Raw genomic sequence first — 25,113 nt, forward strand, 5'->3', positions numbered from 1 at the left:
AGACTCAAACCACAAGGCTGCCAGGACAGGAAGCTGGGAAATCCCCCATCTTGTCCACTTGTAGAAAAAGCCAATCTCAGCCCTTGGTGGGGGGGTCTGAGAGAACCCAAGGGCTGAGTCAGCACCCTGCCCTGCCAGAAGCCCAAGAGGCAGGCCTGGAATACAGCAAGCTCCTTATCACATGTGTGTGCTTCCTTCTGGAAAGCTGAGTGGGTTCCATCTCCCCCAAGGTAGTCAGCAAGATGACAGGCATACCCCCCAGGCAGCTTCCATAGTGACTGTTCCCTAGCCATTCTCCTTCCTGCATTTCTCTTAGCACACATCGCCAAGCCTGAGCCAGACCTTCAGTCCATCGAAGGGTCAGAGAATCCCAGTTCTTATGGCTAGCACTGGCTCAAAGTGCTGTGAGAGCTCACATGACTGGGAAGGAAGCAATGGCTTGCTTTGGGAAAGGAAATGCATCTGAGTTAAGAGAAGGGAGAGCAGTGGGCACTGGTACAGAGCCTCCACACTGAGAGGGCCAGATTACCAGGAACATGGTGAAGCCTGGCTGGCATGGCTGGTGTGGAAGGGTAAGGGAGGGACAGAGGCAACAGACCTTCATGGCAACAGGAGCCCTCATCCAGTTCCACCCCAAGAGGAAGCCACTGGGGCTTGGGGACACTGACTTGCCTTCCTGCCCGCTGTTTCGTCCCCAAAGACTCACTCATGCCCTCACAGCACAGTCTGCATCTCTTAGGGTGGCCTCCTGCTTCCCAGAGTAAGAACTATGGGATGACTGGGACTCTTTCCAAGGTTCTGCCTGGGTCAGCCTCCGATTGGACCTTCTAGGTGTCTGTGGAATCCCTTCCCTTGTCCATGTCCCTGCACACACACACACACCACACACCACACACACACACACACACACACACACACACACACACACACACACACACCCCACACCCCACACCCCACACCCCACACATGCCGCCTGTCCGCACGCGTGCAGGCATGTCACCTCCCCAAACTCCCTTCTGGCTCCCTGGCCTTTCTCTCAAGGGCTCTCAGAGTATTGTGTACAATGTAACCCCTGGGGCCTTTGTACAGCTTGACCCAAGGCTAAAGCCTGGGCTGTTCAGCACTGCTGCAGCCTCAGGCCTCCCAGGGAGCATGTTTCCCTTTCCCAGATGAAGCTCAATGACTTTCAGCTCCCAAACACAAGTCAGTAGCAATAGATACTCTGCCCCATACACTTACCACCCACTCCCAGCATCCCCTGAACCTGGCTTTGATTTCCCTGGGTGATCTGGGTGTCTATTCATAACTGTCCCCCGGCCCTCTCCAGCCTGGGCTCCCTTTCAGGGGAGGAGAGAACCAGGTCAGCTACAACTGTGATTCGTGAGGATGTGCCAGAATAGGTTTGTTGATTGCATACATAAGCACAGCCCAGCCTAGCTCATTGGAGGTGGAACTTCGGAGAAGATACAGGCTGGGGTCTGAGCAGGGGTGCACGCTGTGCCAATGGCCCCTCAGATTGAATAAATCACTCTTTTTGGAGCTCCATCCACAAGCTGGGAGGGATCAATTAAGGTCATAAAAGCTTTTAAAAGGCAAGTATAGCACAGACGTGCAAGACAGCTGATTACCATATTCCTTGGTTTCTAGCTAGGAAGTTCCTCCAGGCCTCTGACCCAAATCCCTCTCAGTATGGAAGCTGGTTTTGACACTGCTGCCTTCAGGGGACTCAGGGACTTGGGGGAGGGGTGCCAGAGGAAGGAGGGCCAGGGCCAGCTTGAGAACAGTCTCTGTCTCACTGAGTCTTTAATTGGCAGTATTAAAGTAATGAGTCACAAACAACAGCCAATTAATTATCCCCAGTTATAAAAAGCTCTGCTTCCCTTCCTTGCCGTCGGGTGAGGTACTCTCAGCCGAGCTGCTCCACACCCTTGGCCAGCAGCAGGAGAGGTAAGTCTATCTCTGTGCTCCCAGCTTCCTGTGTCCATATGGTGTGGCCTGTGAGCAAAGGCTTGGGAGTGGGCAGAAGAGTGGCCTTCATGGAGGGCTTTCTTGCCAAGCCCTGTGACCCTGCTCATCCCCAGTGCCTGCTTGGGAGCCAGTCTGGCCTGACCAGACTGTCACTGGGGATCCCAGCCATCAAAGAACAACCCTGCTTCACCCTAGACCCTGCTCCTCAGTCAAGTAACTTCCTGAGTCTGCTCCTGACCCCCATTCTCCTTGAGCTCTCATTATCCATATACTGGTGCAAACAATCTTTCTGCAGCCTCCAGCCTTCAGCCACTATGGCTGCAGACCTGTTATGACCTCCTACACAGCTGCTCTGTGCCTGGATTTCTCCCTCTGTAAAATGGGCGAGCGATTAAATGTGGCCAGCAGGGATATTCATTTGCTCATTCACCTGTAGTAAATCATTCGCTGTCTGCATACAGCAGGTACTCCATAATGTTAAGTCTTTTTTTTTAACCAATTATTATTTATTTTACATGCATTGGTGTTTGCCTGCATGTATGTGTGAGGGTGTTGGATCCACTGGAACTGGAGTTACAGATAGTTGTGAGCTGCTATGTGGGTGCTGGGAATTGAACCAGGGTCCTCTGCAAGAACTGGTTAAGAGCCAGTGCTCTTAACCTCTGAGCCATTTCTCCAGCCTCTAATGTTAATTCTTTCCATGACTATCTATCTGCCTTATATCCTAGCTCCAGGATGAGAGGGGCATGACTCATCTGCTCACTGCCTTGCCTTTCACAGGTGAGATATAGGTGAGGGGAGACCCCCTTCCAGAGGCCTCCTCCCTGCTCCCCAGAGCCAACAGTGACCTCTACTTGTCCAGCAGACTGTATGTAGTCCCTGTTCTACACCAGCTGCTTTTGTTTTGTTTTGAGACAGGGCCTCAGGTAACTCAGGCTGGCTTGGAACTCTCTGAGTGGCTGAGAATGACCTTGAACTTCTGATCCTCCTGCTTCTACTCCTGAGTGCTGAGCTCATGCACACCAGCCAGGTGCCTCCATGCCTGGTTTATTCAGTGCTGGGAAGCAACCCCAGGGCTTCCTGTATGCTAGGCAAGCTCTCTACCAACAGAATTCCATGCCTAGCCTGCACCAGCCATCTTTGAGACCACAGTCCTAGCCCCATCACCATTCTGGCCATCTGTGGCAGGAGGGGACAGGACAAAAGAGAGAAGGAGAGAAAGAATTTTCACACAAGAAGGAGAGGAAGCGGGCTGGGAGCCTCAGAGCCTCATCATCTCATCATCAGCTGACTCGGGGTCCCCTGAGGTAAGCTCAGCCATCTGCAGAAACAGAATGGATTGAGGTCTCTGCTACTCCTTCAGCCTCAGTTCCATACCCAGCACCCCAGACCCTGGTTTCCCCACAGCTTGGACCATCCAGGCTCCTAGTCACTGCCTCAGTGGCACACTTTCTTTACCTCTTTCGTCACAATCAAGCCCCTTTACTTCCTGACTCATGGCCCAGGAAGGCTGCCTGGCCAGTGGCCTTTCCATCAGAAGTTTGGTCATCCCTCCATTGCCTCAGCTGCCTTCCACCCCCAGGTCTGCTTATTACCATTTGTATGATCTCGCTCCAGTCCCTAGCTTCTGCTTCTCCTGGGTCACTAGGAGCAACAGGAGTGGAGCCCATCAGTACAGCACTGACTCACAGAGCATAAAGGTTATCAGTTGTAGGGAGGTCAGGTCAAAGAGGCCTGCTGCCTGCCCTAGGCCTGAATGGGGCAGACAGCTATGGAAGAAAGTGGATGGATGGTCCACAATCCTGATGTCATTAATCTGATCCCTTCCCATCTCAAGGCTGTAGTAGCTGAGGCTTGGCATCTGGAATGACTTGTCCTCATTTCTTCTCACAGGTGGCACCATGCTGGTTGCCTAACATCCCTGTCTCATATGTTGGCCCGTGAGAGGGTAAATTACCACCTCTCCCTCCCAGGTACACACAGCTTACGGACACTGGCAACTGTGGAAGAGGCATTACTGACCCTTGGTCTGTCAGCTCTAGTCTGTGTCTCTCTTGGGCAGAAAAATCCTGTGTACCCAAAAGAGAATGGCTACACCAAGTAGTGCTCAGGATGCTAGCTCAGGCTGAGGCCACAGCGGGAGATGGATTCCATCCTGGCACTGCCAGGGCTACTGTGTGGCCTTGGCCATGTCCCTTCCTCTTCCTCTCCCTTTCTCTGTTCAGTCATGTTTCCTTCTCGCTGCTGGGTCCATTCTAGTGGCCCATGCTTCTCATGGGGGCCCTAGGCTCCCGACACAGTCTTGCACTCCTTCCCTCTCCAGCATAAACAGAGGAGGGCAGGCAGGTACACAAGCATCCTGACATCCCCATCCCAACAGCCTGGCTGAGCCTCCGACCTCAGCTGCTGTACCCTTGACCCTCCAGCCTGTATGGGGCTGGTGAATTCAGAGGCTAGCTTCTTTGTTCAGACAAGCATGAAGGAGGAGAAAAGCTGTTCTCCAGGCAGCAAAGCTTTTAGATAAACACCACACAGGAATCGAGTTCCTTTAGAGAAGAAACCAGATCCACAGGCTGACAGCGCCCCAGGGACAGGAGTGCTGCTTGGTCTGGCCAGGAAGCCAGCACTGAGGCCTCTTTATCCAGCTTAGCACCTGCTGCCAAGCCTGGCAAGCCAGCAACTCAGGTGACTGGGCCCTGGTGCCAGGCCATGGCCCCATCAACTCCCAGGCTCCAAGATGGCCAGACCCACCTCCTCACCCTCCTGACACCCCTATCTGGCCTTTCAGATCTGTGGGAACTGAGAAGTTCTGTTCCTCTTGGATAAACTCTCTAGGATCACTCCCAACTCCTTCCTGTCCAGGCCCCTGGAGCAGGCTGCCCCCACTACCAGAAGACAGTTAATAGCTAACTATCTACATCCATGCAGACAAGTTCCTTCCCGTCCATCCCTCCTGGCCAGGGGCCTTAGAGATCACTGTACGCCAATTTTGCTGAAGAAGAAACTGAACTCTGGAAAGGCTATGGGTCTGTCCAGAACCACACAGAAACAACTGAATCCTGATGTCCCTCAGCTCCAGAGCCCATCAGTGGGCTTTTGGATGCCTCTGACTCCATCCCAGGGAAGCTCACCGGTGTGGTGTCATCATGTGAGCGTTGGTAGCGCTTCCAGCGGCAGCCATAGATGCCCGTGAGGCATGAGAGGCAGAGTTGGGGCTCGTAGTACTGTAGGGGCTGGTGTCTCACCATGCTCGTGCCCAAGGCCCTGGCACCTGGCCCTCAAGCGCCCATGGAGGCCCCTGGCTGGAACTGCAGGAGAAAACACAGAGTTGTGAGTCAGGGAAGAGTGAGGGGTTGGTTCTGCAGAAGTCACCATAACCTAGGTCAGGGGAGTTATCCTCTTCTGGAAGCCCTACTGGGTCCTAGAGGGAGAGCCATCCTCGAAGGTCCCTGAGACCTGTCCCTGCCACTCATCCTTCCTACTTCTTCCCCTCCAGTCACATTGCTATCTTCAGTGTTTGCCACACTTACCTAGTATGATGCTATTTTCACTACCCTTGGGAATCTGCATGGCTCCCTTTCTCCTTCTGGTTTTTATCTCATTCTCCCTCCCTCCCTCCCTCCCTCCCTCCCTTCCTCCCTCCTCCTTCCTTCCCTCTCTGTCTCCGTCTCTGTCTCTGTCTCTGTCTCTCTCCATACTTCCTCTCTCAGCTTATCATATAACCGAGGCTGGCCCTGATTTTGATCCTCCTGCCCCAGCCTCCTGAGTGCTGGGGTTGCAGGCATGCACCATCCTGCCTGGTTAGTAAAAGTTCTGCAGCCCTGGAGCCCCTCCCCCACTCCCTAAGCTCCCTACCATAGTCTCAGATTTGTTTTCTCAGCCATAAATAAATATATTTATTTATATATATAAATAAATAAATATAATTTATCTGCTTATTTTGTTTGTCTGCCCACTTCACTGTAAGTTCCACGAAGGCGAGTTTTGTCTTTTTAATTCTCTGCTATCTCCCCCGTAACTGGAACAGAGCCTGGCAATAGCAGACTTTCAAAATAAACATTCTACAAAATACATTATCATAAACACTGACAGGCACAGGAGTGCTGGAAATGCAGCAGGCACTGGGAAGCGTCACACATCCACGCTTCCCTTTCATCCTCACAGTCACCTAAAGTGTCACACACCCCATCCTAAAGCTCAGAGAGAGAAGGGGGAGTGCCTGGCCTGTCCCCACACTACGTGAAGGCCTCAGAGGCCCACTCCAGCATCTCCAAACAATCCAGGCCCAATGGGCATTCAGCATGGTGGGAACTATGGAGGCTGGTGGTATAATAGGAGGTACCCTGAGGGATGAACTGCTTCTATCCAGTGCTGCTTGTCAGTCTGGACCTCCCCCACCCCCACCCCAGGACTCAACCTCTCAGAGCTGGTGCTGGCCAAGTGTGACCAGGGGAACCAGGCATCATTCCATCTTCAACCCCACTCTGTGGATGTCACCAGTATGGCGATTCCAATGTACAGATGAGAAGCCTGCCCTGCTCTGTTGCCTCTAAGACTCAAAGCCATAAGTCCCCCACCAGATCCTGCGACAATGGGACAGAGAACCCCACACTTCCCTTGCAGTAGTGCTACCAGCATCCATGGGAAGGAAGCAGTCTTGTTTTTCTGTGGAAACATACTTAAAATTCACCCTTGCACGAATGAGCTGTGGTGTTCGGCGTGTGCAGTTTTAATGTATTTGTTCAAGTTGAACGTGGTTCCTAACTGCCACTACCTAACACCAGGGCATTTGTACTGTCCCAACCACCACCCAAAGAGTGAGGGTAGCAGTGGTACCCTCACTCACCCTAGCCCACCCCTCAGACTTGACAGCTACCAAGCCACTTTCTGTGGCTATAGATTGAGCAGTTCTAGAGCTTATCCATCTTGGAATCCATGGTCTTTTATATGATGCTGCTTTTATTTAACAAAATCCATGTCACAGCCTGCATCAATACTTCATTTCCTTATTTCCTGAGACAAGGCCTCATGCAGTCCAGGTTGCCCTTGAACTCAATAAGTAGCTTAGGGTGCTGAAGAGATGGATCAGTGGTTAGGAGTACTGCTTGCTCTTCCAGATGGACCCGGGTTCTATTTCCAGCATCTACATGGCAGCTCACAACTGTCTATAACTCCAGTTCCAGGGGATGTGACACCAATGCACATAAAAGTTAAATAAATGATTTAAAAAAATTAAGTAGCTTAGGCTAGCCTTGGACTCTTGAGACTCTTCCAGTCTCTTAAGTGCTGGAATTACAGACATGCACCACCACTTCTAGCTACCAGTTTTTAAACAGGTAAATAATATTCAATGCTATTTTACATCTTGTCTACCACTCATCAGTTGAAGGATACTCCAGGTTGTTACCAGTTTCTGCTTGTTTTTGCATGGACATGTATTCTCATTTCTCTCAGATACAAACTTTGGGATAGATTTGCTGGGTCATATGGTAATTCTCATATTTGACATTTGGTACTTACTTGCAATAATTACCAAACTTATTTTCCAAAGTGGTAGAGTATACCCTTTTACATTCTCAAAGCCTTGTCTTAGCCATTTTATATATTAGAAATCTGAAGCTCAGAAAAACTAGCCCCTCACAAAGGTCATACAGCAAAGCTAAAATTCATACCCAGGCAGTCTAGCCCAAGGAACCTTATTCTACCACATGGCTTGGCAAACTGTAGCCACTGCTTTGCCAAATCTGACCTGTTGCCTACTTTTTTTTTTTTTTTTGGTACAGATTGAAACCTAAGAATGTTTTCTACATTTTTAAATCACTAAGGGAAATGGACTTAAAACAAGAATATCTTGTGACACATAAAAATCCTATGAAAGCCAAATCCCAGCATCCATAAATAAAGCCTTATTGAACATAGCTACGCTTGGTCCCTCTGTACAGTCTGTGGCTGCTTTAACTAGAACTGTAGGGCAAGTGGCTGCTACAAGGCCTTATAGCCTGCAGAGCCCCAAATACTTCCTGTCTGGCTCTTCAAAGTGAGGGGATGTGTGAGAGAGGCCATGATGGAGGGAGGAGAGAGTAGCAATGGGTATTTAGCCAGGGCTCAAGGCTGCTTCCTGGAGACAGGGCTTGAGATTGATTCAGCAGATGCCAACCTCTAAGTGCAGGTGTCTTTGTTGGGGTCTCTGTTGCTGTGATAAAACAACATGACCAAAAGCAACTTGGGGAAGAAAGGTTTATTCCAGCTTATAACTCTCAGGTCACACAGTCCATCATCAAAGAAAGTCAGGGTAGGAATAATTACTCCAAGAGGGAATAATCAGGGCACAGTCACAATCAAATCAAATCAATCCAAACTCCATCAGTGTAAATAACTCAGCATCCAGTGTCAGGACTTCACCCACTCTCCTCTGGGCACTAAAGGGCCTTGGCAGCAGCCCTTTTCCAGGTCTGCTATCCACAGTTCACACGGCTTGTCCCCCAGGCCCAGCCTAGCTCCATTCCACAATGGATGTTGCCCTTGGTGATAATCCCATGGCCCTGGCAGCTCCAAAATGCTGGGTTGCCCCTGTAGCCTGGCTGCATCTTCACCAATAGCTTCCCCTGGACTCTCCTCAGGGACTCTAACCCTGCCAAATGGTGCCAAGCCTCAACTTCTCTCCATGGCCCCTTCAGTCCTGGGGCTTTGACTGCAACTGAAGCTGTGCCTTCACTAATGGCCTCTCTTCAGGGATTCCAGCCCTGCCACACAGTGCCAAGCCTCAGCTTCTCTCCATGACCTCTTCATATCTTCAAAACCAGTACCACCTGGGAGACGCATACCTAAGGTCGGCTACCAATACAAGTACAGTCTTGGCCCCCACATATACACTCAGTCTTCCAGGGAAGATGGAAACAGAAGCCACAGCCAGGAAGCTAGAGCTCACCCATGCAACCCCCAACATTAAGTTCTCCATGGTCACATCTGCCCCTGCCTCCCAACTGGGAGGAGGCAATTACAGCATAGGTGGAAGCGTGGCCTCATTTTGCCCTGGCCAATGATTTGCTCTGCAGCAGGGCCACTGCAGGCTCTTCTCTGGACCTTAGTCTCTGAATGTGTAAAAGGGGGTGACAGGCTTTGCTTTGGAGATTGGGGGCTCTGTGAACTGCTAGGCTGGGGTGGAGGAGGCCATCTCCCTGCCAGGGCCAAGGCTCAGGAGGTGAATCCAGAGCACGGCCAGAGCTCCCCAACCCTTGTCTGCTGGCCACTTAAGTCACTTCACCTAAGAATGGAGACAGTAGCTCCATCTGAAAAGAGAGCAGTGAAAGTGGTGTCCCACCTGGATCCATAACTCAGTGATTCTGCCTCTGGGCTTCTCCTGGCCTCCAGGAAATGTTTAGCCTGTCCATAGCTGGAAAATTCCTTCTATTCACTCTGTGTGTCCCCAACAGGGGCCATCTCATTACCTCCATGTTTGAATAACCAGATGATCTAAGACAGTGACCAAGGCCACCTTGTCTGCCTCTAATAATGGCAGCCAGTGGCTCCTGCCTTTCTGCAGTGGGGAATCTTCCAGGCCCCACAAGCCCAGCTTAACACTGCCTGCTTCTAAGGCCCTCTTCAAGTCATGCCTCCTGCCACCGTGGCCTGGTCTCTTCTCCCTTGCCTCCACGCTGTCAGCCAACCTCTGATCAAAATCCCACTAAAGCCAGGGTGCACTTATCAGGACCTGCCCTGCTAATCAAGCCTTCCCTCTGTCCCATCTGGATTACTCCTCCTAATTCTGGTAGTCTCCAGAGAGCCTCCCCTGAACCCTGGCTCAGTTAGAGGTCTCTTGGGCCTACTTTAGCCTACAGGTCCTACCACTCTTTCCTGGACCATTCTGTTCCATGTGCACTGCTGACATGTGTGCCTGCCCCATGTGGCAACTGACTATTATCACCTTAACCCTAGGGACCAGCACAGAGCAGTGAGAAGAGAATGTTCCAGAGGCTTGCTGGACAGAGGAGGATCCAGTTCTGCTCACAGAGTTGTGGCTCAGTCACTGGGCAAGTGACACATAGGTCAATTCTCACAGACAAGGTGAATTTCACCTGTCCCCCAGCCTGTCACCACCCTCTCCTTCCATCAGTCTGATGGCACCACTCAGCAGCAATGATTTCTTCAAGCCACCTCTTAAGACTGCTCATACCAACCTATTGCCAGAGAAATCCCCTGCCAAGAGCCCCTGTCAGCTCTGGGACAAGAGCCGCCTCTTCCCAGCCCAAAGTGCTGTTTTCTGCCTGGACACTTGGCTCTGAACTTCTACAGCCTGCTGGCCTCACAGGGAAGTCCATGTTTTCATGGAAAAAGCACCTGCTATGGGGCCCTGGCAGGGTGGTGGTGGGTATACATGCCAACCTCCAAGGTCCTCTGCTATTCTAACCTCCTGGAATGTGCCTGACTTGTGTCCCCATGCCTCCTCCCATCTATGACTGCCAGCTGCCAAGCCAACCAAACCTCAGACCATGATGCCTAGTCTCTTTTCTGAAATGTGAGGGTCTGAGTCTTAGTGTGGTCTCCTGAGGGAGACTTGCTATGTGACTTTGTAAGTCATTCTCGCTGAGCCTTACTTTACAAGTCACAGAATTGGGGCTAGAAGTAGTAGTACAGGAAAGCTCATATCCACAGTAAAAAAGCAATGGGGTGATAGCTCACTTGGTAAAATGTTTGCCAAGTAAGTATGAGGGCCTGAGTTTGATCCCCAGAACCCACATAAAAAAGCTGGGCACAGGAGCTAGTGAGGTGGCTCAGTGGGTAAAGGGAGTCTGATGACCCATGTTTGACCCCTATGAAACCAGATGGTAGAAGGAGAGAACTGATGCCCACAAGTTTTCCTCTGACCTCCACAGGGGCACTGGGATACATACATGCGTGCACACGCGCGAACACACACACACACACACACACACACACACACACACACACACACACACACAAATAAAATCAGACAGGACTGTGTGTACTTACAATCCCAGCTCTGGAGAGGTGGAGATATATCCTAGCCTAATTGATGAGTTGCTGGCCAAGAGAGAGACTCTGTTGCAGAAACAGGGGGTCACTACTTAAAAAAGGACACATGCACAAGGGAGTAAAACGTGGGTGCTTGAATGACAAACAAAACTTGAAAATGCTACTCTAAATACAGGAAGCCAGTCAAAATAGATTCTTATTATGTGACTCCATTTATAAAACCCTGCTCAGATAAACAATGATTAATGAGTAATCTCAGGACTAGGAGTATTAGAGAGGGACCTAACAATGGGTCCGGAGCTGCTTCTGGAAGTGATGGAATGTCTAGAATTAGTGATAATATTTATGTGACTGTGAATATACTAAAAACCATTGAATGATGCTCTTTAAATAGGCAAGTTGTAGTCAGGAGTAGTGGCATACACCTTTAATCCCAGCTCTCCTGAGGCAGAGGCAGGAGGATCACTATGAGTTCAAGGCCAACCTGGTCTACAGAGTGTTTCCAGGGCAATCAGGGCTACACAGCAAAACCCTGTGTCAAAAAACAAACAAACAAAAAACCAAAACAAAATCAAGTTATTCCAGGTGCAGTGGGTGACACACACCTGTAATTACATCATTGGGGAGACTGAAGCAGGAAGGTCACCCTGGTCCACAAATTTCCAGACAAAACAAAAACAAATTTGGGCATTCTTGGTGCACATTTTCAAGCCCAGCATTTGAGAACCCAAGGCAGGCAAATCTCTGAGTTCCAAGCCAGCCTGGTCTACACATCAAATTCTAGGTCAGCCAGAGATTCATAGTGAGGCATAGTCTCAAACAATAAAACAAATAATCCAATAACAATGAAATAGACAAACTGTATCTTACATAATAAAACTGTTTCCTTTTTATTTGTCCAGCTCTGACAGTCACTATACCAGACAGGACAGGGGCCTTGGGCTCTTACTGTGCCTGGACCACTCCATTCCTGTCTCTGAGGCACTCCAGTTTTAAGAACTGTTCTATCCCCTTCAATATCTATCCCCTCCTCTGTTCAAATTAACCTGAATCCTGTCTATGGATTGTAACCTGAACCCTTTCCTAGGACAAGGGTGTTCACTGTGGCCCCAGCTCTCAGCAGGTTTTAAGCTGAACAGATATGCAGCAGGAATGGCAGGACAACACAGGCACAATGTAACTGCAGCTAGGCACAGCAGCTACCGCCCACCATGCTGTCACTCGGCTGATGTATGGTATGGTGGGTTCCATGGAGTGACGATTAGTGGTTGTGTGGGGGCATCCTGGGCATAAGGGGCCAGGTCTTGTGGTGGCCACCACAGAGATTATCCTACCAGGTGGTGTTATGGGCACCATGAGGGTAAGAGCTTCCTGGGTGCCACCTTTAGTGCTGCCCAAGGAACCTCCAGATAACAACCCTACCAAGTGGAGACCATGTCTACAAATTGCACCTGAGAGAAGTGGGTAAACTATGGTGCATCCCACAATGGAATATTATTTAACAATAAAGAGAAACCAGCGACCTGGGCTCGGTGGCGGAAGCCTGTGATCCCAGCACTGGAGAACTGCACAGTGAAACTTTGTGTCCAAGAAAGAAGTAGCAAGCCTCAGAAAGACAAGGGGAAACTTGGAAGCATGGTGGTAGATGACAGCAGGCCTCTTTCAGACTTTCTAGAACAGGCAAAAAATAGAGACAACAAAAAGATCAGTGCTTGCCCGGGGCTCAGGGGGAGGGAGAACCAGGTGGAACACAGGGATACTAGGGCAGTCACACTATCCTGTATGATTCAGTAATGCCCTACTTGTCAAACACCAGAGCTCCAGCCATGAAAACTCTCACTTTAGTTAATAACAATGTATTGACACCCATTCATCAATTGTCCCAAAGGTACCCCAGTAACACAGAATGTAAAACATAGGGAGAGTGTGTGTGTGTGGTGGTGGTGGGGGGGCAAAGGAAGCACATGCTAGGAACTAATCAACTTCTCTAAAGGCTAAAATGGATATTTAAAAGTCTGTTAAACACACACACACACACACACACACACACACACACACACACACACACACACACACACACACACACACACACACTGATTCCATAAAGCTCACACAGATAATCTTGGGGGAGTCTGTCTAAAACCAAGGTGCTAAATAATGTTCAGGCTACCTCTGCAGTAGCCCCCAGGGTGGGCCAGTCTACATTCTAGTCCTCTCTTTCACCACAGGAGCCAGCAGCTTGTGCCTCCCAAGGCAGAGCACTGTGTTTTGGTTGGCATCAGGGACGCCCAGACCAGGAACTGGAAGAGGAAACCCCTGAGGGTGCCAGGGCTGGGTGTGGGGCCTAGTCTTCTCCATGGTCTGCCAGGCACCACGGAAGGAAGGATACACTGGGAAATATCTTCTCCTTGGCCTTGGCTGCACCTACTGTGGCTCATCCCCAGCCAAGTCCAGCAATGGTGGTCTGAGTTTAAGCTAGGTCACCTCCATTTTCTGGGAGACCACATCTCTATCCTCTTTCAGACGCTCTCCAGGGACTTCTTCAACACTCAACTCCTAATGCCTATAGTTACCAGCTCTTTCTTCATCCCCAGGAAAAAGCAGGGATGTGATTGCTCAGGAAGGACAGGACATCCCACAATCCCACCTGCTGATGGCAGAAGAGGCCCTCTGTTCCCTGGGCTAGGAAGTTCTCACTCCTGGAGGCTTGTGAAAAGCCCAACCAGAGAAATGTGAGGCTAGCCAATCCCTACCTGCTCTGCTCTTGGCCCAGTCCACCCCAGAGGCCCTCAGTTGCCATGGCCTCTTCAGATGGCTTGAATGGAGAACAGCAGTCTGTCACCATCTATCTTACTGTATGATCTTGGATGCCATCCTTCATCTCTGTGGGTCTCAGAGAAAGCCTTAGGTTCTGGTGACTCAGTAGTGAAGTAGCTAGACCTAGGGCAAGGAGGAAATCTAAGTCCCTAGGCAGTGGAGGTAGAAGAGACTGGCAGGCAGAAGGAAGCACGAAGGAGGCCTCCCTGGTTGGCCCCACCCCCTCACACCTGCTCTCTGTTTGGGGGGAAAAATAACTCAGTGGGTTAGGGCTTCCAGCCAGAGCCCTCAAAGAATTAATCATGCCATAATTAGGGTCATTATGAATCTTTTGCATGGTAATGCCAGGCTATCTTGTTTATCCAACTTTTCTGTCATAGGAGACTGCTGGCTCTTCTGGAACTGGAGGCCAAGGAAGGCCAGGTTTTCTTTTTTTTCTTTTTCTTTTTCTTTCTTTTTTTTTTTTTTTTTTTTTTTTTTTTCGAGACAGGGTTCCTCTGTGGCTTTGGAGGCTGTCCTGGAACTAGCTCTTGTAGACCAGGCTAGGCTGGGCTCAAATTCACAGAGATCCGCCTGCTTCTGCCTCCCGAGTGCTGGGATTAAAGGCAAGCGCCTCCAACGCCCCACAAGGCCAGGTTTTCTTATATGTGTGTGCCCCCAGGCAATCCAGTTTTCCCAGCTCTCAAGGCATTCTCTCCTGCTCCTGTTGATAAGGTCAGCTTTCTCCTGAGGCCTTAGCCTGTCCCACCCTCAGGTTCTGAGCTCTGTCACTGGTATTTTAGAGGCTTCCACCACTTTAGAGTCAGGTGTGACTTAATGGGAGATTTATCTGGAATCAGTACAGCCCTTCCTTCCCTCAAGGAGATGACCTCAATGCAGCAAAAGCAGCCTCTATCAGAAATGCAGGCATGGTCCTTTACAGTTTACAAAGAGCTTCCACACACGTCACCCCAGTGAGATGTCACGCCAACTTCCCAGGTAATTACCAAGATCTTCATTCCACAGACATCATAATGAGAGGAACAGGAAGCTGCCCAGGGCCTCAGATGCTGGGAATGACAGATTTTTGAGCCTTGCCTTGGCAGTGGGCTGAGGACCATGTGTCTGCTGAGACTTCTTCCTCAGGCAGGGGCTTGGGCAACAAACTTGCATGTTTGAGGTACAGTCAAGGCCATGGTTTTGACAAGTTCAAGTACCTGCCTAGAAGCCTTGAGTTCTCTTGGGACCCAAAGACTGTAGGAACCTCGCCTTCCAAGTCAGTGGTTCTCAACCTGTAGGTCACGACCCTTTTGCCAAACCTCTGTGTCTGAAAATACTTACACTACAATTCGTAACAGTAGCAAAATCACAGTTATGAAGTAGCAACAAAAATAAGTTTATGGTTGGGGGCCACTACAACATGAGGAACTGTATACTAAAGGACCATAGCATTAGGAAGGTTCAGAACCACTCTCCTAAGTCAAAGCTACAAGCACATGACTGAAGAGTCACTTCAAATGGCCAGCCCCGAAGTGGCACATGCCTTTAATCCCAGCACTTGGGAAGCAGACACTGAGACAGATCTCTGTAAGTTCATAGCTAGCCTGGTCTACGTAGCGAGTCCCAAGCTAGCCAGTGCCACCAAGTGAGACCCTGCCTTAATAAAAGGATGGCTAGCCCTACCAGAGAGCAGAGCTTTGCTTCACAAAACCTTAGACTTTAGGCCCCACATGCCCCAAACCAACTTCAACATCTGCTCACCCAACTTGAGCATATCCCTGGCACTCAGTAGGCTAGAACAGGAGTTTAAGGTCAGCCTTTACTACAGATTACTGTCTTAAAATAAATGAGTGAAAAAATAGATGTTTTAAAAAAATCACTTCCCTCAAGATGCCCACAACTACAAAAATTCTAGAGCAAGGTGACTAGGATTTCAGGATTAGGAAGTCACAAAATATCAGTTCCAAGTAAGTCCTAAGGACTCTCTCTGGCCTCTCCTCCATGCAGATGGCCCTGTGCAGCAACTAGTTGCTATGACTGGCTCCTTAGACAGGCTCCTAAGGCATTCCTGCCTCTCTGGAAGCTTGGGTAGCCCCTCCAAGCCATCAAGACTGCAGGAAGGTTGTCCTGGGAGGGGTTCCTCCCCTTGTCATGGCTACTCTCACACACAAGCACTACCAGGCTCTCCCTGGAACAATCAGAACCTCTAGGCAACCTAAAGACCTCTGGCTGAGTCTAGAGGGGGGAGGATGGATGGTGGGAGGGGGGCTAGCATAGGGCTGACTCACTACCTTCTCATCTACTTTCAGGTGGATGTCCAGGGCTTTGCCTAACAGTCCAGCGATTCAGAGCTCAACAGGCTTTCTCTCATGCCTTCTGGGACCCTGAGAAAGGGGACCACTGGCATGAGGTCAGATGGGAAAGAAGGAAACTGGGTCTGGCAGAGACTGGCAGAGACTGGACACCCTGCAAACTCTCTCTGCCCAGTTTTTGTCCCTTAAAGGCATGGGGAGCAATGATTTATTTACTTATGTAAACCAGCAGAGTTATTATCTAAATAGCTTCTCTAATCAGACCCAAGATGGAGAGAGAAGCAAGCCCTCCCATCTAAGGACACCTCTCCTGTTTCCTTCAAGTCTGCCTCTCCAGCCTCCCCTCCTCCTGTGCCAGGCTCCAAAGACAAGTCATGCTGACAGCTTCAATACCCGTGCCCTGCCCCTCCCCTCAACTCCACATTAACACATGGACCTGTGAAAGCCCTGGGTGAGCTACCCCCATACTGCCTGAGTACTGTAGGCTCACATGGACTAGCTGAGCCCTTGAGAGCCATCACTGACCTCAGTACTTGGTTATTAGCTACTTCTATCCAGCCTCCTGCCCCATGTGGCCAGCCTTGTCTGAAGCTCCAAGTATCTGCCACCTTGTACCCAATGATAGGGACACAAGACACCACAGGCCCCTCCCTGCCAAGGAGTCACTGTATCAGGGGACCTGGGTATCACTCACTGGGTTAGGCACTGAGGGGATGCCCATGTATTTGCCAGTGGAAAAAAAAAACTGGTTAAATGTGCAAAGTGAGGAGAGAAAGAACCAATCAGCGTTTTTAAAGCCACACAGCTAGCAGTTGTGATAGCACACATCCATAATCTCAGCACTCAGATGCTGAGGCAGGAGAATAGAGTTTAAGGCCAGCCAGGGCTACACAACAAGATCCTGTCTCTAAATAAATAAGCCACACAACTACAGAGTCTAGGCTGAACCTTGCCTTTGAATAATAATTAACTGTTTCACAATTTATAGGAAAAAAATTAAGTTGCTTTTTTAAAAAAGCCTATATTTTTTTTTCTTAAGCCTCTGATACACTTTTGCATGCTTCTGTCCCAGGTCTGATGAAGGTGACCTAAGGCTGGGGGCAGGACCCCACCCCCACCCCCACCTCACCCCCATCATCTCCCCTCTCATTACTGTCTCTCTCTTCCCCACAGCATTCTGCAAAGAGAAGCAGTCTCTCTGTCTAGGCATGTCTCAGAACATGAGGCCTAAACCTGTCTTCACCTTGTTCAAAGGTCCAGTGTTCTTTCTGGTGATTAGAGCCTTGATAGACTGTGGAGGAAGAAAGTCCTAGGAGTTGGGAGCCACCTCAGGGCTCAGGGCAGTTCCATGGCGCAGGTCTCCAGTCCCACCATTTGCCATTCATTCCTTTGGCCAAAAGCATGGCTTTCTCTAGGTCTCTGTTCAGATGAATCCTCCCTGAAGCTGTGAACCCATTAAAAGCCCCAAAGTGGAGTTCAAAGAAATAACTACTATGAGCTGTAGCGAGGCCATGCACAGGGGCTGGAGACAAACCTATATCCCTTGGTTTCAAAACCCAGATTTCCTATTTACTTACCTGGGCAAGGGACCTAATGCTTCAGCTTCCTGATTTATATATAACATGGGATAATGGCATTGACCTCATGGGCTGTTTCAAGGATTAGGCAAGCTACCACATCAGATGAGACCTGGAACACAGACACTGTGCTGAGCAGGAGACTCCTCAGCACTGCACTTTCCTTATCCATAAATGGGACAACTGTCCCCCCTGGCTTTCTTCATACACTGTAGTGTATGAAGTGTATACACTTCATACACTTTCTTCTCCAAGGCCAGGGGGCTGTGCTCTGCAGCCTGCTTCTACTTCCTCCCCTCCTCCCACTTTCTTCCCTTCCTCTTTCTTTACCTGGAAGAAAGTCCAGTGGCTGTGGGCTGTGCTCCAGGAGTGTCCTGTCCACAGAGATGGTGATGTCACTTCAGTCAAACAGCTGAGGAGACAGGATGACAAACTCACTCACCGAGAGCCTTCACCTCCCCATCCATCATCTTCCCTCCACACCTGGCCTTAATGAGCTTCATCCTGGTACTTCCCATCCTGATGCTACCCACCATGCACTTGGGTGGACCCACTGATGGGTAACCCCCAGTCCCCATGAAGCAGGTGGCTGATGCAAGGACACATGGCCCCACTTCCATTTCTGCAGGACAAACCCAGATAACCTGCTCCTTGAACACCTATGCCCCTGGCCAGGGCCCATGAGAACAGTCCCAGGTCCAGTCATCTCGGAGCAGAGACCTTCCTGCTGCCAGGGGCCCTGCTTCCTCCAGGAGCTGTGAGAGCAGCTGCTCTTCCAAGGAGGCCGCCAGGAGAAGACAGGGAGGGCCGGTGGACAGAAGGTGGATCTGGGGCACCACAATTATGTGCCTGTATTCTGACTCATGCATTCCCTCCCCACCAGCCCCCACCCCCGGGAGCTATGAGGAAAGATAGGAGATGGGCTATAGAAGAGAAGCGTAGAGGAAGCGGCCTCCAGTCAGCACTTCCAATTTCAGAGGACATTGCCACCTTGCTTATTCAGGGACACCAATCCTGGCAGGGCCGGGGCCTGCCTGTGTCACACAGAGCAGCAATGGCTCAGGCCCCTGCACCTGTCAGTTTGACAGCTCTCCCCAACCCACTCAGATCTTGGAGCCAGCATGAAGCATACAGTTGACCAGCTTCAGAGTGGGCAGAGTTGGGACCAGAAACAGCTTCCACAGACACTGGAATAACCACCTTCTCCCCACTGCCCTCCCCCCACCCTCCTGCCCCAGCCCTGCCTCTGCAGCTCTTCTGAGCTTCCTCACAATCCTTGGGATGTGATGCGCTTTATAGTTTACAAAGCACACCTATTGACACAGGCCTGCTGGTGCAGGCCCATAAACCTAACTAGTCAAGAGACCAAGGTAGAAGGGTCAAAAAGTTAAAGGAAGACCTTGTGGGCTTACAGGGTGACTCAAGGCCAGCCTGGACAACTTAGCGAGATATCTCACATATTTTAAAAGTTAAAATGAGACTGGGGATACAGCACACACCAAGGCCCTGGGTCCAAACCTACCAAAAAAAAAAGGAACAAATGAAACACAGGGATGCTCAGGCTTGAGGCAGAGGGATATAAACAAAGCAGGGCAGCTCAGATTTGAGAGTACCAGGAACCATCCATGCTGGGATCCTGGGAGCTGCAGCTGACCTCAGTGTCTCTGGTTTGGGCCTGGGGCTCTGCATGCCCATGTCACAGAGCCAACGACCACAGCCTGAGTAAGGACCTCAAAGAGAATTTAGTGTTGGGGCAAGTCACCCAACGTGGAATCTTGGCTTGTATAGTGTGATCTTGAATATCTTACTTAATCTCCTTCTAAACAAAGAAATAATAATGATGCCTGCTCACTAGCCTGTGTATGGGAGTAGTAACTAGCTAACATGTGTAAAGCACCCACATAAGTCTTATTAGATTTGAAACCTAGGCTCTTGGGGTCTGGAAGGATGGCTCAGTGAGTAAAGGCACCTATTGCCAAGGCTGCTGACAGGAGTTTGATCCTTGGAATACTCAGAGTAGGAGAGTGCTGACTCCCACAAGTTGTCTTCTACCTTCACATACACACACACACTAAAAAAAAATAATAAAAACTTCAAAAACAGAAAGCAGAGACCCTAGGAAATGGGCACGCCCAGCAATGTGGCAGAGTTTAACTAAACCTCCCCCCCACCTCTTTTTTACTCTGCTGAGAAAGGGTTTAATTTTAAACTCTAAAGCCCAGGCTGTTCTCAAACTCGAAGCAATCCTTCTGCCTCAGTCTCTTTAGGGTTAGGATTATATCAGCGAGCCACCTGAATGTCTTTTTCATTTTCTTTTAGTATTTTCTTCATTGTATTATTTTAAAATTTTTCTCATGTATTTGTGTACATGGAGCGTATGTGTGTATGGGTGTTCTCGTATGTGGGCACACATTTATGCAGGTATATCTGCATGTACGTGTGTACATGGAGGCCTAAAGTTGACATTGCTCCCCCACCTCATTCACCCAGCCATAGTCTCTTAGAACTTGCTGATATGGCCAGTCTGGATAGCTAGCTTGTTCCAGGTGTTTCCCATCTCTGCCTTAGAAGCCCTAGAATTACAGGCAGGTCTCCATGCCCACTATATTCACACAGGCATCCACACTCAGGCCTCACGCCTGCACAGCAATCACTTTATCCCCTGAGCCATCTGCCGAGCCCTTAAAATTGTTTTCATTCCATTCTATTTTATTTTACTGTTTTGAGTTATGGTCTCACAAAACCCAGGCTGACCTCAAGCTCCCTATGTAGCTCAAGATGACCTTGCACTTCTGATCTTCCTGCCTCCATCTCCCCAGGACTCGGTTACAGATGTGTGCCACCATGCACAGTTTATGTGGTACCGGGAGTCGGACCCAAGACTTTGTGCATGCTAGACAAGCACTCTACCAACCGAGCACCTGCCCCACAATCCATGATCTCTTGGGTTAAACCCTGTGACACTGAGCTTTGCAAACATCACTATCAGCAGGAGACATTGGACACACTTGGGTATGGAGGCACAGAGGTGGGGCAGGGAACCCAGGTGGTCAACAGAAACTTGCTTTTAGAGATCCAAGTCCACGCCCCAGCCTGGAGCTCTTCCCCCCCATGCCTCTGTTCCATGGGGAAGAGGAAGTATGATGGGCCCACAGTGAGGTGTTTCAGCTCTCTTATCAGCCACCCGGGCTAGTGGCTACCAGCAAAAGCAGCTGAAGATGACCAGATGCAGAGGCTGCCCCCATCTCTCGTTTTCCTACTGGGGCCTGTGCCCATCAGGCAAGCCAAGATACAACAACAATCTCACACCTGAAGTGAACCAAGATAGCTCGTTTCCAACCTCCAACTGAGCTACTGGCTTAGTCTCTGCTCACCCAGTGGGGGTCCAGGCTAAGGGTGACATGTCCAGGCCTGGCTCTAGCCCCACCTTGACTTCCCAGCATAGGGACAGTGAGAGACAGTGAGTCATTTGAAGGAAGTTCTGGGCCCCAAACAGGAAGTGGCTCTTCACTCTGAAGCCCCCTGCAGGATGGAAGCAGTGTGAGAGACTGCCGGCAGAAGGGAAGCTGCTCACTGCTCGAGACACTGTAACACCTGCTAAGATTTCACTCAAAGTCCACTCCCCTAACCAACACCACTCAGGTTCCAGGCAAACCTGTCATCTGCTCCTGATTTTAAAGAACAAAAGGTGTGTCTGTCCAGATGGCTGCCAGTCATCTGCTGAGCAAGATACATGCTGGGGTGGGTGGGTGCTGGTGTGTGTGTGTGTGTGTGTGTGTGTGTGTGTGTGTGTGTGTGTGTGTAAGAGAGAGAGAGAGAGAGAGAGAGAGAGAGAGAGAGAGAGAGAGAGAGAGAGAGAGAGAGAGAGAGAGTGTGTGTGTGTGTGTGTGTGTGCATGTTTTCTTCCTTTTGCATTTCACTAGTGGGGTTCACAGGAAACTCACATGGTGCCTGAGGAACCTCTTATAATATTTAACAATTCCTGTTGTGCTCAGGCAACAGGAAATGAGATCCTTGCTCTTTCAAAAATTATATTATTTATTTACTTTTGTGTGAGCAACAGTGTAAATGCAGCAGTCAGAGGACAAGTTGTGGCCATTAGTTCTTGCCTTCCACATGTGGGTTCCAAGGGTTACAGGTATGCACCATTTTGCTTAGTCTATTTATTTAGTTTTGGGGGTGCTAGACATTAAACTCAGAGTCTTGTGCTTGCTAGGCAAACAATCTCCCACGGAGATATATTCCCCATCCCTTATCATTTTTTCTTTATATTATGACACAGAGGCTTGCTAAATTATCCAAGCATTCATCCACCATGTGATCATGGTGCTTCTGTCTCTCATGCAGTTGAGCCTGCAAGACCTGGCCAGGCTAAGTAATCTTATTTTAAAAACTGATACTAATTAGGATGCATGTTGTTTAATTTTAATAAATTTATAAAGGTGACACCTACAAAGATAAAATAAATTTTCTTTCATTTACATTCACTCTAGTTTACATTTTTGACAGAAATATATTCAAACTTCACACACTGTGTATGTGAGCTTGGCACTAGGAGTGGAGACAAAGCCTTTGCATGCTAGGCAAGTGCTCTGCCACTGAGCCACACCCCCGGGGCTCAAACTCTGTGCCCTTTGCAAGATAATTGCATCTTGTTTTTAATTCTTTAAATCACTGCTGCCAACAGAGCACAAATATTATGAAAATCTTGCTAAGGTGAAGGATAGGTTTTATGAAACAAATAAAAATGAAATGTAATTCTCACTACTTACTTCCACACCAGCATGCCATCGACAAAAAAAACCCAAACACACAGAGGCATTATTTATGTGTAAACACTCACTGCTGGAGAGATGGCTCAGTGGGTAAAGCAACTGCTGTGCCAGTGTGAGGATCTGAGTTCGAATCCCCAGAACCGACATAAAGAAAGGCATGGCAGGGTGTATCTGTAATCATGGCACTCCTGTGGTAAGGTGGGAGGTGGAGATGAGAATCCCCAGGGACCGAAAGCCCAGCTAACCTGGTGCACACAACAGTGAATGACAAAAAGAGACGGTGTCTCAGGCAAGATGGAGGTGAGGACCAAAGCCCAAGGTTGTCCTCCAACCTACACACCACACACACATACACACACACACACACACACACACACACACACACACACACACACACACACACGGGGGAGGGGGAGGCGAGGGGAGGGAGGGAGGGGGGAAGAGAGAGCTCGAGAGAGGAATAAATGAATACGGACACTCAATATTTTGTCACTCTGAGTCATGAAACTATCACTGTACATGTGTAGTTCAGTTCCTACAAGGAAGATATGCTTACCATAGTGGGAAGGCCAAGCTGATTGTTTAATACCTAGAGGTAGGCCAAGACACCTGCACACACTGTTTCACTCTACTGTAGAAGAGATCCCACTGGCAGCAGGTGATACTGGAACAGGCAAGGTTGCTTGGATTTATACTCTGACTCCCAATCCTGAGTGGCCCATCACACATTTCCAGAGCTTTGTTGAGTACCTGGTGGGCTGATGGCACAGACTGGAGGAGCCCATGATAATAATGAAGAAGAATTTTGTGTCATGCAGGTGGTGGGCTGAGGGTAGACAGTGAGAATTCTTATGGGGTCAAAGTTGTCCCCAGTCTCAGTTCCTGCCTAGCACTATGCTGAATCCAGGTGGGGATCAGTGACTTATTCTGGCACCACCACCCCAGCACAGCTCCTCCCACTGTTTCTAAGGTACCTCCCACTGCCCTAGCTCTAAGCTTGAGCCCCTCTGGGCCTGAGGGTTTCCAAGCTTCAGGGCAGGGCTCAGCTTTGCTTCAAACAGGCATGAAGCCTGGTGGTGCCAGCAGGACTAGACCCAGGTAATCATAGATTCTCTGACCCAGCAGGTCCTCTACAGCACCTCTGAGACAAACTGACAAGTGTGTATATTGATGGGGAGGAGGACACATGGTTCAGTCTGTCCTTACTTCCCAAGCAAAGAGGAGCCATGACGGGGCCAGAGTAGAGCCGAGAATGTGTGCAAGGTGCCCAGTTAACTGGCTCCAGAGCTGGAAGATTGGCTCTCCCACCTCTATCCTTTTGCTGTGTGATCACTGGCCAGTCACTTCATGTCTCTGGGTATCACTGTGACAAACAGAGATTACTGATACATACTAAAATCATCTGACTTCAGAGGAACACCTGTCCAAGTTTGACTAGGAACCCAAGGCATTGAGGGTCAGAGAAGGAAGGTAACTTGGCCATAGTCACACAGCAAGTGATACAGTCTGGCTACACTAGAACCCAAGTCCATGCGCTTCAGGACTAGACTCTCAGTGGCCTGAGTCAGGAGGCAAAATTGTGGATGAAATCACCTGTGATGTCAGGAGGATGGGAGAGTTAGGACAGACATCATCGAGACTACCCAGGCTGACCTCAGCAATCTAAGTCAGATTCAGTCAGAACAGCATGGAAGGATAACTTTCTGTTTGTTCCTTCCTAGGATGTGCTGACCAGCATTGAGTTCCCCGGGGAGGAAAAGCCAAGAGCAATTGAGAGACCTGCCCAGGTCCTCCATGGCCCTGACCTAGGCCAGTGTCCTGTCCTTCACTGATGCTCTCTGGGCTGGAAGAAAGTGCTGAAGACACGTTGTTGCCAGTCCTCTAGGGGCACAGGGGCACCTAGAAGCTGAGTTCAAGGAGACCCAGGCTGGAGGAATGTGAGGTGTGGCGATGGCCCTTTTGACAGTATGACCCCTGGGCTCCCTCCCTGCACCCTGCCTACAGGCTGTCAAATCTCCAAAGCCAACTGCCAGGCTCCACCACCTTTCAGGAACCCTTTACTTTTGGAGGACACACTGGATCATGGTTATCCTCCTAATGGCAAGTGCCTGACTTTGGGGGCCCAAATTCCCCTGGACTGCTGGAAGCCCTGTACCCCAGGACACCACATCTTCCAAGACAGCCCTTTACCAAAGTCTTTGCTCCTGGAGTGTTACCACTGAGATACAGCTGTCATTGTCTCCCAATCGCCTGCTGGACTGAGCCAGAGTCCCTGCATGGAGTTGGCTGAGGTCACCTCTCACCTCTCTTCCTCCTCTTCCCTTAGCAGTTTTACGCCTCACTAGAATTCCTGAAAACCGTTCTCACGTGGCTCCTGCATCTGGGCTATATGACCTCAGACACCTGGGGGGGGGGTCCATGCCATTGCAGAGATGAGGGAACTGAGGCACAGAAACCCCCATCAGCCAGGCAACAGAACATAAACTTGACCTGAGCTCGTCCCAAATGAAAGCCCCAGGTCTTGGCCCCTCTGCTTCTCTCTGCTGGCATCATCTGGATGTGTTCATGTCCTCACATGCTGCTGCTGTCCCCTCCTGGTCCTCTGGTCTCACTTTCCTTCCCTCCTCTCATCACTAGAAAGAAAAGGGAAGGCTCTGTGGAAGGTCCAAGGAGAATGACTCAGTCCTCAGA

General features: G+C 49.8%; 1 protein-coding gene across 5 annotated transcripts in view; it reads right to left on the reverse strand.

Moving 5' to 3' along the window:
* LOC100774747 (glycerophosphodiester phosphodiesterase domain-containing protein 5) overlaps window positions 1-25,113 on the reverse strand; it is an 81,423-nt gene that overhangs the window by 33,104 nt on the left and 23,206 nt on the right. For 3 of the 5 annotated variants that reach the window (XM_027407751.1, XM_027407749.2, XM_027407750.2), the window contains exons 2-3: window positions 17,978-18,059; window positions 5,100-5,276 (exon numbers count right to left, since the gene is read on the reverse strand). In XM_027407751.1, coding sequence (XP_027263552.1) covers window positions 5,100-5,216 — 117 coding nt within the window. In that variant the 5' untranslated portion in view covers window positions 5,217-5,276; window positions 17,978-18,059. Of the gene's footprint in view, window positions 1-5,099; window positions 5,277-17,977; window positions 18,060-18,367; window positions 18,387-25,113 lie in introns of those variants that run through there. The other 2 variants (XM_035442364.1, XM_027407752.2) reach the window with 2 other exon arrangements.

Source organism: Cricetulus griseus, chromosome 3 (assembly GCF_003668045.3).
Source record: "Cricetulus griseus strain 17A/GY chromosome 3, alternate assembly CriGri-PICRH-1.0, whole genome shotgun sequence".
Lineage (NCBI taxonomy): Eukaryota > Metazoa > Chordata > Mammalia > Rodentia > Cricetidae > Cricetulus > Cricetulus griseus.